The following is a 12,962-nucleotide window of genomic DNA, read 5'->3' on the forward strand; positions in this document are numbered from 1 at the left end:
ATAGGTCAGTTTTTGGCGAATAAACACCTTAACAATACTGTTTTCTCACTCCTGAATAAAGTATACCTCTCTACTTATTTAAGACTTCTTTCTTTCTTTAACTTGCAATATTTTGGAGTGTTCATTGTGCTGGTCTTACTCATCTTTTGTCAGATTTATTCCTAAGTAATTTATATTTTTGATTCTATTAAAATTGGTATCATTTTTTAAATGTCAATTTCCAATTATTCATTGCTGGTGTAGAGAAACAAAACTGACTTTTGTATATTGATCTTGTATCCTGTAACCTTGCTGAAACTAATTTATTGTCTCTAAAAAAATCTTTGTCTGTGTCTGTGTGTGTGTGACTGTGAATTCCTTACGGTTCTCTATGTACAAGATCACGTCATCTGCAAACACAGATGGTCTTACTCTTTCCTTTCCCATCTCCATACCTCTTCTTCCTCTGCCTTGACTAACTGTTCTGGCTAGAACTTAACAGCACAATGTTGAATAGAACTGGTAAGAGTGGACATCCCTACCTTGACGCTGACCCTGGGGAAAGCTTTCAGTTTTTGTTTTTTTAAATTAATTTTATTTATTTTTGGCTGTGTTGGGTCCTCGTTGCTGCATCCAGGCTTCCTCTAGCTGCGGCGAGTGGTGGCTTCTCTTGTTGCAGAGCACAGGCTCTAGGTGCGCGGGCTTCAGTAGTTGTGGCGCATGGGCTTAGTTGCTCTGCGGCGGCATGGGGGATCTTCCCAGACCAGGGCTCAAACCGGTGTCCCCTGCATTGGCAGGTGGATTCTTAATCATTGTGCCACCGGGGAAGTCCCAGCTTTTAGTTTCTCACCATTAAGTCTGAGGTTAGCTGTGGGTTTTCACATATACCCTTTATCAGGCTGAGAAGCTCACTTCTCTTTTCTCATTTTCTGAGAGTTTTTATATGCAGACGTGCACAGCGCAGCAAAAAAACTTGAGTCATTTGATGCACATCTTTGTTCTGAATCCTACTCTAATTTATGTTGGATTTTGTCAAAATTTTTTTCCACATCTACTGAAATGATATTATGTTCATTTTTGAGTTTGTTAATACATTGAATTGTATTGACTGTCAAACATTAATCAAACCTTAAGTTCCTGGGATAAACTCTACTTGATCATGATGTATTATCCTTTTTACTTATCTCTGTATTTTACTTGCTAAAATTTTGCTGAGAACTTTTACACCTATGTTTTGAGTGATATTGGTCTGTAGTTTTACTTTTTAATGTCTTTGTCTGGTTTTGTTATGAGGGTAATGCTGGCTTCATAGAAAGAGTTAGGAAGCATTCTCTCTTCTTTTCAATTTTCTGGAAGAGTTTCCGTAGAATTGTTATAATTCCTTCCTTAACCAATAGGTATAATTCATCAATGAAGCCACTTAGGCCTGGAGTTTTCTTTGTGAAAGGTTTTAAACTAATTCAATTTCTTTAATAAATAGAGGTCTATCCAGGTTTTTTAGTTCACCTTAAGTTATCAAATTGTGTCTTTTAAGAAATATATCCATTTTGTCTAATTTGTTGAGTTTATTGGCATAAAGTTTTTAAAAATAATAATCCCTTATCATTCTGTAGAATCTGAAGTGATGTCAGTTTTATTATCCATGGTATTGATAACTTGTGTATCTCTCTTTATTCTTTATCCATCTGTCTAGAGGTTTATCAATTCTGAATCAATTTGGATCCTGACTCCGTCACCTGTTAGTCAGGCAGCCTCAGGCAAGTCACTTAATACTTCTGAACCTCATTTTCTCTTTTGTAAAAGAAAGAAAATAGAATCTACCCGGATGGGTTGTTTTTAGTATTTAAGACTGTAGTCTGTGTGAGACGCACACATCTCACTTAGGGGCCACAGCTCAGTATTCACTAATTCAGTGCTCATGGAAACCTTACAGAACACCATAAAACCACAGAGACTGCGAATAACGGGATCAACTGTGTGTCCTTCTAATTTTAACTGATTTATGGTTTTATATTTAAAGTATTAAAATCTGTTTTCTGTTCACAGCATATGGTTGGGTCTTGTCTTTTTTTTTTTTCCATAACAATCTCTGAATTCTACTTCAGATGATTTGTATTTAATGTGATTATTTATATGATTAGGTATAAACCTACATTTTACTACAAGTTTTCTATGTGACCCATGTGCTTTGTTCCCGTTCCCCTCTTTTTACACCTTCTTTTGGATTAATGGAAGTTTCTGTGATTCTATTTTATCGCCTCTGTTAGCCTGTTTGCTGAAACTCTTTGCTTTGACGTTTAGCGGTTGCCTGCGTCTCTAGTTTATGGTCACCTACCTACACGTCCTCACACAGCACACGAACAGACTCAAGACTCCCGACAATGTGCACGGTGCTTCTGGGCCTCCCCTCCCACCCTCTGTGCATCTGCCATCACATACTTTACTTTTATACACATTTTTAATCCCAAACTGCACTATTTCTATTTTTGTTTAAACAGTCAGTTTTAAAGATTTTTAAATAGTAAGGAAAAAATCTTATGCATTTATCCATGTAGTTACCATTTCTAGTTCTCCTCATTCCTTTGCATAGATTCCCATTTCCAACTGGTGTCATTTCCCTTCTTCCTAAAGAACGTTGTTCAACATTTTTCATAGTGTGGGTCCATTGGTGATGAAATCTTTTAGCTTTACTGTGTCTGAATGATTCTTTATTTTGCTTTCATTTATTTATTTATTTATTTTTTTGGCTGCACTGGGTCTTCGTTACGGCATGCAGGCTTCTCTAGTTGTGGCACACAGGCTTAGTTGCCCCTCGGCGTGTGGGATCTTAGTTCCCTAACCAGGGATCGAACCCGTGTCCCCTGTATTGGAAGGCAGATTCTTAACCACTGGACCACCAGGGAAGTCCCGCTTTCATTTATGAAAGGTACTTTTACTGCGTATAGAATCCTAACTTGACAGATTCATTTCTTTCAGGATTTATTTAGTTTCCTACTGTCTTCTCACTTGCAGTATTCCTGACAAGAAATCTACCTTCATCCTTATTTTTTCCTACTTCACATGTGTTTTTTTCTCTTGCTACTTCTAAGGTTTTCTTCATCACAGATTGTGAACGATTTGATGATAATTTGCCTTGGTGTAGTTTCCTCCATGTTCCTTGTGCTTGGGATTCGCCAACTGTCACTGATCTGTGAGTTTACAGTTTTCATCAAATTTAGAACAATTTTGGTCATTATTTCTTCAAATAATTTTTCTGTCCCACCCTTTTCCCCTTTAGTTTGGGGACTCCAGTTAAAAATATATTTGGCCACTTGAAGTTGCCCCATTGCTCACTGATGCTCTTTTAGTTTTAAAAAATTCTCTTTTATCTCTGTTTCACTTTTCATAGTTTCTATCACTATATCTTCAAGTTCACTAATATTTTCTTAGCAACGTCTAACCTGCCATTAATGCCATCCAGTGTATTCTTGATCTCACACAGTGTAGTTATTTCTTAAAGTTTGATTTTGGTCTTTAACGTATCTTCCATGTTTCTACTTACCTTTCTGAGCATACTGAATGCAATTATAACATCTGTTTTAATATCTTTGTCCGCTAATTCAAACATCTGTGTCAGTTCTGAGTCAGCTTTGATTGACTGGTTGGTTGATCTCGTCACTGTGGGGCATGTTTTCCTGCTCCTCCCCACGCCCAGTGCTTCTTTACTGCCATCAGACACAGGTGGGACGAGAGCGGTGCTGCCACTACCAGGCGAGGCCCCTCTGCACGGACGGCCCTGTGCCCTGGGAGGCGGCTGGCGGGAACAGGCGCCTTCCAGCTGCGTATCTGCGGACACTGAGAGTGAGGACCCTTCCTGTCACTGTGCTCCTGGCTCCATGCATTCCTCACACACACCTGCCTATTAGTCCTCAGCGTCCTGGTCCAGGGATGCTGTGTACCCGCTGGGCTTTTCTCTCTGTGCAGATCCCTCCCCACTGGGGCTCGGTCACCCAGACCCTCATCTCCGCACCGCCCCCTCCAGGGCACCTGCTGGGCTCACCTTCGCGACCCTCCCCATGCCAACGCCTGGCCTTCTCTCCAGGCAGCGAGCTGGGATCCTCCTCTTTGCTCTCATCTACCGTGGGTCACTGTCCTTAGTTTTCTAGTATCTAGTGTCTCACAAACCACTGTGTTATATATTTGTCTGTTTTTTCAGTTGTTCTGGTGGAAGGGTAAATCCTGACCTCATTACTTTATCTTAGCCGTAAGCAGAAATCTAGTTTTATCCTTTGGATACAAAAATCTGGTTACATCTATTATTTAAAACCCTTCAGGAGCCCTGCTGCCCTCAGGATAAAAACTGAGGTTCCCGGACACAGTGGAAGAGCTGTCCTGCCCTGCTCCCTCCCGCACTGGGCCCCTTTGGGTCCTCAGGCCCCAGCCCTCAGCTGGCTGTGAGCCCCTCCCGCGTTCCACCTCACTCCACCACTGCACGCTCAGCTCTGCCGCTTTAAGACCAAAAGTAAACTTTGCCTCGGCAGGGAAACGTCACCAACACCCAGCTTCTCCTTCCTACCTCTGGCTCAGTCACATCCAATTAGATAAAGTCACCCCACGTAGAAACCACAGTCTCTCTCCTCCCCACCCTTCCGCCCGCTCATCCCCCTGCTGGACTCCCTTTCTGCTTTGTCAGCCCACATACTTCCTATCAGTCCTTTAGGAAGCAAGGCGGCATCACCTCTCGAAGACGGTTCACAGGCCCCTCTGCAGCCGCTCCCACTTTCCTCCCTGGTCTGAGTGAGGTACCCCTCCCACTCCGTGCACCTTAGTACCCCCCAGGCCTCCACCCCAGTGCTTTTCAAATTCCACTGTAAGCGTGTGTCTCCTCGTCCTCCTCTCTGAGTGGGGGTAGAAACGGGTTTCTGGTTCTTCTCTGTATGTCTGGACCCCGGCAGAGGCCCCAGGTACCCAGCTCTCTTCCAGCGCTTTTTGCTGATGAGCGAATGGCCGTACAGGGCTCTTGCCCTCCAGTGCCATGGCCGGGGCAATCGGGCCTTTGTTCAACTGCCTGACTTTGGCTCGGGCTGAGAACACTGATGAGGGCCTCTCAGGTGCCTGGGCTGGGGTTTGCGGAAACGGGCAATCTCTGCAGTGAGCAATCCACTGCCTGTGCTGTCAGCAGTGTGTTCTCGCCCTCTAGATGCAGAGTGAAGTGGAAAGTGCCGTGGGAACTCCGTGGCATTTAATTACTGAAATGATGGGGGGGAGCCTCCCGTAGCCTGGCTGTGGCAGCACAAGCATGCGGACAAGCCCTGGGCTGGAACGCGCCGGGGAAGCCGTTAAACCATCCTGCGCCTCGCTCTTCCCACACGTAAAATTAAACAGATGGAAGAGCATGCCTGTCACCCATGGTGGTTACCATGGTGATCGAGGACAGAGACGCAGTGTTGTTCTGCCCTGGCTGTGCCAATTTCTTTCATTCTGCTCTCCTTCCGTTCCATAAATGAGACGGGCAGGTCACGTTCTGCTCTGAATTGGGGAGGGCGCTGTAATGGCGGGGCACGGAAAGGCCACCGCAGGGCACCTGGTGCAGAGCCAGGGCGGCCATGCTGGAGGCACACGCCGACCTCTCGGGGTCACCAGGCACGGGGAAGTGCGTGAGGCGGGCTGGGCGAGTGGATGAGAGGTTCACAAGCAGAAGGGACCTGGCTTGGGACTCGGGCTGCCCAGAACCTGCTCAGGTGCTCCCAGGGCCCAGGAGACCAGCATCTGGGTGCACGTCTCACCAGTCATGCAGCAGCAGTCAGGGAGCTCCCGGGCTCACTTGATCACTAGGCGCTCCGCGGCTGCATCGTAGCCAGAGGCTGAAATAAACACCATCAGCTGCTCTAAGCCAGGGCCAGCTGGAAGGTAACGGCTGGGGCGAGAGGTCTGGCACAGATAACATTCCTGCAGACTCTTTTAGGACAGAGACAACTGGTTCTTCCCCAGGGCCCCGGAGGTCAGTTGCAAGAACAGACCTTACTTTTCATTAATTTAAGCAAAACAACAACAAAAATCCATATATGAAGGACTATAGGCATTTACAGGGTCTCTGAGATGGCAGAGTCAGTCTTGGAGGCTCTACACCAGGGCAGTACCAAGCCCACCCATGAGGCTTCCTTGGTACAGATCCCATTGCTGCTGTTTGGGAACACCACCCAGCACGAGGCTGAACACCAGGCACCAGAAGTCCACCCTGTACCCACGGATGACCGGGCCCTGGGCACAGGAAGACCACCCTGTACCCACGGATGACCGGGCCCTGGGCACAGGAAGTCCACCCTGTACCCACGGATGACCGGGCCCTGGGCACAGGAAGTCCACCCTGTACCCACGGATGACCGGGCCCTGGGCACAGGAAGTCCGCCCTGTACCCACGGATGACCGGGCCCTGGGCACAGGAAGTCCGCCCTGTACCCACGGATGACCGGGCCCTGGGCACAGGAAGTCCGCCCTGTACCCACGGATGACCGGGCCCTGGGCACAGGAAGTCCGCCCTGTACCCACGGATGACCGGGCCCTGGGCACAGGAAGTCCGCCCTGTACCCACGGATGACCGGGCCCTGGGCACAGGAAGTCCACCCTGTACCCACGGATGACCGGGCCCTGGGCACAGGAAGTCCACCCTGTACCCACGGATGACCGGGCCCTGGGCACAGGAAGTCCACCCTGTACCCACGGATGACCGGGCCCTGGGCACAGGAAGTCCACCCTGTACCCACGGATGACCGGGCCCTGGGCACAGGAAGTCCACCCTGTACCCACGGATGACCGGGCCCTGGGCACAGGAAGTCCACCCTGTACCCACAGATGACCGGGCCCTGGGCACAGGAAGTCCACCCTGTACCCACGGATGACCGGGCCCTGGGCACAGGAAGTCCGCCCTGGTCCCCTGAAAAGCTGGGTGTTTCACCACCACCTTCACCCCCAACAGGGATCCAGGGGCCCCTCATGTTTCGTCCTCTGAAAGGGAGTCACGTTCAGGATGTCTGTCCCGAGTCCAGGCCGGCGCCAGCACCTCACCTGCCAGGCGCGGACGAGCAGCACTGCCCCCTACCGTGGCGAGGGGGGATTCACACACAGACAGGAGCCCCACATCTGGAGGCTGGTCCAGGTCTGCCAGGGCCACGCTGGACCAGCGCCCACTACACCCCTCAGAGCCACAGGCCATACCCTCCCCCGTAAACCAGACCCCTCTGGTCGCCTCTAGGTCAGGGGGCGGCTTCGCTGTTCTCCAGGGCAGCCAATCCAGACACCGGCAAACTGCACTTGCAGCCCTGCCCCTCCCAGCTCTTCCATGCGGCCCCTGTGCCCCCCAACAGCTCATTATTTTGTCCCAGTTCTGCAACCCCATCCCTGGGGCCAGGCCACTGTCACCTCTCACCTGGACAGCAGCACCTCGCCAGTCCCCAAGCCAACTCTTCCTGCCTACTGTGCCCGGTGACGTCTGCTAAAGCGTCACCCTCTTGTTCGAAAGCCCTGGGGGTTCCCACGGCCTGGACCAGAGTTCGGCCCTGACCGCTGGTAAAGAATCACATGTGCCTTGTTGACTCCGTGCCCTGCGCGCTCCAGGGCTGTCCTCTCACAGGACGGTACAGGCGGCTGCGCTGAGCACGCGCCACACCCGCCGGGGGCACGTCCTCGCACACCATCCCGGCAGCAGGGGCCCCAGCGCAGGCCCCCTGCTGCCCCTCGGGCCTTCAACCCGCCCTGCTCGCTGCCCTCGCTGAACCGCTCCTGCTGGAGGACAAGGACGCTCTTCTCCCACTTCTGCGCCTTTGTTCCCTTCCCTCTGCCTGGGTGCTACAGGCGGCTCCGCCTGGGACCGACCCCTGCGGCGAAGCCCCCACCCCAGCCTCGCCACAAGCGCCCCCAGCAGGCCCCGCGCCAGGCACTCTCCGCCGCCCCCGCCTCCCCGCCGGCCCCGCCTCCCCGAGGGCCAGTCCCGGGGCTGAGAGCAGGGCCCGCTCTGAAACGCTGGGCTTCCCGCCAGCGCTCAGCAATTCTTCCCCGACAATGGGGGGCGGGGGGCGCCCGGACACCCGCCCCCCTCGTGCCCCTCGGCCGCGACTGGGAGGGACTGTGGCCCCACTGTGCTGAGTGTTGTCTGGGCTTCTCACACCGAGGAGATGCTTTCTGGAGACTCCTAGCGGGCCGTCTCTGGCTGGCCAGAGTCTAGAAAACAGTGTACTTTACTGCGCTAAAGAATTCACATGTTTTGTCCTTTAAGCCTTACTTTGAAAAGAAGAGAGATGATTTCTGAGAATAAGGTTAGGGTGGGAAAAGGAATTCTGTGTCATTTAAGTGAAATTCAGAGGTACCTCCTCCTGTTCTGGTCCCTTGTCACTGCACGGTGACAATGTTACTGGTTCTACGTGTCAGAAAGTTACTGGCCTGGCTCCCAGGAGCATCACATGAGTCACGCTTAGCAGCTCCTCTTAGCTCACTGCCAAGCTTCCAAGCAAGACGTGCTAAACCCTCTTCACGCCTTCACGATCCACCCCACACTTTCCGTCATCTCACTCTACACTGGGAGCGACCTGGATTCTCCTGAATTCCGGTCAGTCTGGCTATTGGTGAAGCTGCATGAAGGTGAAGAGTCAATGGCCATCACTCCCTCCACCCTCAAAGCATTTCAGGAAGGGACCCTCTGGATCTGTCTCATTACCGGCTCTGTCCTGGGGGTGCTGCCTAATCAGGAGACCCCTTTAGCACCTGGCACTTGGATGTAGGTGACCCACAGCGGCTGACGAGGGTGCCCAGAGGCGCCAAGGTAACCTCACTGGTCAACCCAGTCCTCTGGCTACCTGAAGTGTATAAACACCTGTGAATTCTCTAATCCATTCCAGCTGCCAGAACAGGCTAACATGATTAAGTCAACACATCCCCCAAGATTAGCACAAGTTCATGATTACGACGGGCCCCTCCATGGACTGCTCGAGACCTGGGCCAAAAGGATGCTCATGACTTCTGACCCTGAGACCACCCTCCTCAAATTTTCCAGCAGAGTGAGGCCCATGGGAGCCTGCTACGTACCGGGGGTGCCGGCGCTCCGGGCTTGGCTGGCCGCTGGCTGAACTGAGTGCCGCAGACAACCGCCCAGTGCGGGCGAGACTGCCTGGTGCTGGGCTGAAGCCTGGGCCATGGTGAGGGGGAGGGCCGGCCTCAGGGCCGTGGCCGGGCTACTCAGACTCCCACCGCCTGCGTGAAGGGTTGTGGCCATCCCCTTGGCCAGCGGAGACCCTCCGACTGCATTATTCCGGGGTGGCCCAGCCCCGCCTACAGGAACCCTGAGGAAATAAACAGAATGACGTCAGGGGAGGGCACAGATGCAACCACACCACACAGGCCATTGACGAAGGCCCTGAGAGATGGAGGCCACGTGGTCCAGGGACAAATCCTGAAGCACCACCAAGAGAACACCTGCAGGCATGCAATGCCCAGAGCTCAGGCTGGCAGCAGAGCCCCCTTTACAACGGCATGGTCTCTCGATGCGAATATTTGAGAAACAGCAAGAGAACCCTAAGAAACAGAGAAATGATGCTAATCAGATATTTTGTTCCAGAGCCACTGCCTTGATTTAGTGTAACAAACAGCTGTGTGTCCCCAACACATGCAGAAGGAATGGGCTTGGACGCATCTGGCAGGCGGCAGGCGGCAGGAAGCAGGACCCGTCTCCCTCTGGACACAGCTTCCTGGCTCTGGGGCCTCCAGGAAAGGGTGCAGACAAGCCCTGCGCTCCTCAGGGACGCCGGGGAACTTGCAGTTTCGCCCCATACTTTCCAGATGAAGCTGGTGTCGACAGCCCAGGAACACAAAAGAGCACAGGACCCTGAGACGGGCTCTGAGGGTCTCTCCTGCACGTGCCGGCGCTGAGCCGTGCACCAGCTCTGAGCATGCGGTCTGGGCTGGGAAGCTCCTGGGGTCCAGTTTCAGGGATCAAATGCCTTCCAGTTGTCTAAGAGCTGGGAAAACGTCCCTTCTGTCCCCTCAGGACCTCAGTCGTGAAACCCCAGAGCCACACGTGGCGGAGGGCGGGCACTGCCGCCGGGGCCCGGGGCCATGTGGGAGGGCCCCGGGGAAGCAGAGCCTCTGCGGAGCAGCTGTGGGGAGAAGGGCCTCCTCTCCAGGGCCACGGGGCCACGGGGCTCACAAATGGTGGGCCTTTCCAGGAGGAACCGTGGGTGACGTGGCCCCCCTCCCCGCTGCTTCGAAGGTGCGAGTCGGTCCGGCGTCAGGGCAGGTTTGGGCATTGTTCAGTTGTCTTCCTGGAAGTCTTGTTCCAAAGAGAGCAGAGGCCCGGGGGTGAGTCTCCAGCGGACCTGCGTGTCCTGGGCTGTGCACCAGGGCTGGGTAATCCAGGGTTCCACCCTGCAGTGGACGCTCCCCTCCACGGAGACATCTGACAACCCTGGGTCATCTCTAGCGAATTTTTAAACTTGCTTTTCCTAGGTTATAAAAACTATCAGTAAATTTGTAAAACACAGGAAATCACAAGGAAAAAAAGAAATTAATCATCCATAATGCTCCGCTCAATAATAATGGTTAACTTCTGGGAATATGGAATCTTGCCTTCACGTGTGTGAATGGCATGTGCTTCTCGCACACCCCCCCGCTGTACTCACACGTGCACACATGCACACGCATTCACACATGCCCGCGTGCCCACGAGGTCCCGCCCTGGAATGCACGCCCCCGCGTGGAGCTGCCGCGCGCGGCTCTGCTCCTCGTGGGCGCGCCTCACCTGGAGACGGGCGTCACGTAGTTCCCCGGGAACACGCCCGAGAGCCCCGTCCGCAGCGCTGTGCCCTTGAACCAGCCGTCCCGACACTTCTCCAGCACGCGGTACGTGTCGCCCTTGCGCAGCTCCAGCTCGTCGCTCTTCTGGGGCTTGTAGGCATAGAGCGCCAGGTACCTACGGCAGGAGAGGCAGGCCGGTGAGGGGGCGCAGCCGGGATCAGCTACCAGGAGGGGCGGGCAGGGAAGGGACCGAGCTCCCCTGGGGACCCAGCAGCCACGGCCCCCAGGCCCTGTGCTGAGCCGGCCGGCGGAGCCCACGGAGGCCACGCGACTCGCCCGGGGCCCTGGAGGACCTGCCAGACCAGATGGCGGCGCCAGCTCTCTGGGCGACCCCCCCCCCCCCCACCGCTTCATTCTCTTCTCTCTGCTCCATGCCTGATGCTCTGGGCAAGAGAAAGCCTTCGGGAAAACGGCGGTGAGCTACGCAGCCCCAGGCTGGGTTTTCCTCATTTCCTCTCACCTGCCTGCTTACCCATCCATCTAAGCTGGGAGAGACTCAGGGGCCCTTTTAAAGAAAAGGCAGCCCAGTTAGGGACTCCTTAGATCTGTGACTAATTGAAATTCTGCTTTTCTTTTAAGCCTTTTGGAACAATTTAGTGGTGTGAATCCTGGCCTAGGGCTTAGAAGCTGCGCCCTCAGGCACCAGCTGTATGTGCTCTGCTACCTTGGGGCTTTGTGGAACGGGTGGGTTTGACCTAACGAGAGAGTGGTTTCAGGCAAATACACTGCTCACGCTATCTGGGCAGGAGAAGTGGCGGGGCCTTCACTCCAGCAGGAAACCAGATGCATTTAAAGAAATATGTCTTGGCCGCACCACGCAACATGTGGGATCATAGGTCCCTGACCAGGGATCGAACCCGCGCCTCCTGCAATGGAAGCACGGAGTCCTGACCACTGGACTGACAGGGAAGTCCCAAGCCGCATTTTTAAGAAGTGTCATCTCCTGGGCCGCCTACCAGGACGTGCCTGATGGGCACACTGCCCCTCCCGGGCGGGCTCCTGGAGACAGGAGCTCACCGACCCCCAGAGCACCCTCCTGACCCTGGAGGCCCTTCTTAGCAGGTGACGCAGAGATGGGACACAACTCACTGGGGTCAGGCGAGGAGAAGGGAGGCCTCCTGGCTCAGAGGGGCCTTGGGAGGAAGAGGCTAGAACAGGCGGAGAGCCCCGCAGAGCACAGACGTCCCGGCTGTAAAATTCAGTAAAATGAGATAAACTAAACAAAACCCGCGCCACTCGGGTGCCCCTGCCCCGCCAGGCGAAGGCCTGGCCTCACCACTACCCTGCTCCCCTGTGAGAGGGAGACTGGGTGTGAGAGGATGGACTGGGTCTTAGAGACAAATCTGACAGGAGGAAGGACTCGGGGCCTCGGGGAGGGTGAACGAGGCCCCATCGGGAGGACCTCCTTGTCTGGGGTGAAGATTCACGCCAGCCACATGATGCCAGGCGATCAACAAAGAGCTGGGTGTCATCCTTCTGCTTGCACGTGTGTGCTGCTCGGGGGCTTCTTGGAGGGCGAAGAGGAATCACTACAAACCAAAGTCCCATGAAAACTGTGTTCACACCCAGACTGCCTCACTGGGGGGCAGGATGGGAGGGAGGATGGGGGGAGGGCCGCTGGGCTGGTCCTGGGGGGCTGTGAGCCGATAAGGATGAGACCTGCTCTCAAGGAAACAAAGTGAAACACAGATCTCACTCGTCTGCCTCATTCTGCCCTACGGTGGTGTGAGAACAGTCTTTCTGATTCTGCTGCCGGGGACGCCAAGCTGGGGGACACGTGGGCAAGCATCATGACTTGGGCATCCTCCCTCGAACCCCTGGTCTGTGGACTGAAGTCCTGCTGACTGAGGCCCCTCTTCCCAGGCTCCTGTCCCACGGGACTGCAGGGTGGGCGACCTCGAGGAGGGTGTGTGTGGAGAGTGCAGGTTCCCTTCTCCCGTGAGGAGTCCTGGCAGCTTGTCCTTCTGGGGCAGATCTTTTGTCCTCAGCTGGGATCCTGGCGGGTGGCCACCTGCTGCCCTGCGGCTGCGTCCATCTGCTGCTGAGGGAACCCAGGGACCCACCCAGAAGAGGGTGCGTGTGCCTGTCCAGCTGAGGGGACCCAGCAAACTGAGGTGCTCCCGGCACACACAGGCACACTCCTGCCTCAGGACCTTTGCACC

At 53.8% G+C, this 12,962-nt stretch overlaps 1 protein-coding gene across 2 annotated transcripts in view; it reads right to left on the minus strand.

Moving 5' to 3' along the window:
- The window catches only part of SH3RF3 (SH3 domain containing ring finger 3), a 215,760-nt gene that overhangs the window by 48,957 nt on the left and 153,841 nt on the right, over positions 1 to 12,962 (minus strand). For both annotated transcript variants that reach the window (XM_057558593.1, XM_057558592.1), the window contains 2 exons: positions 10,745 to 10,915; positions 9,037 to 9,290 (listed from right to left, as the gene is read on the minus strand). In XM_057558593.1, the coding sequence (XP_057414576.1) occupies positions 9,037 to 9,290; positions 10,745 to 10,915 (425 nt within the window). The remainder of the gene's footprint in view (positions 1 to 9,036; positions 9,291 to 10,744; positions 10,916 to 12,962) is intronic.

The sequence above is a fragment of the Balaenoptera acutorostrata genome, chromosome 12, assembly GCF_949987535.1.
Source record: "Balaenoptera acutorostrata chromosome 12, mBalAcu1.1, whole genome shotgun sequence".
NCBI classification, from domain to species: Eukaryota; Metazoa; Chordata; class Mammalia; order Artiodactyla; family Balaenopteridae; genus Balaenoptera; species Balaenoptera acutorostrata.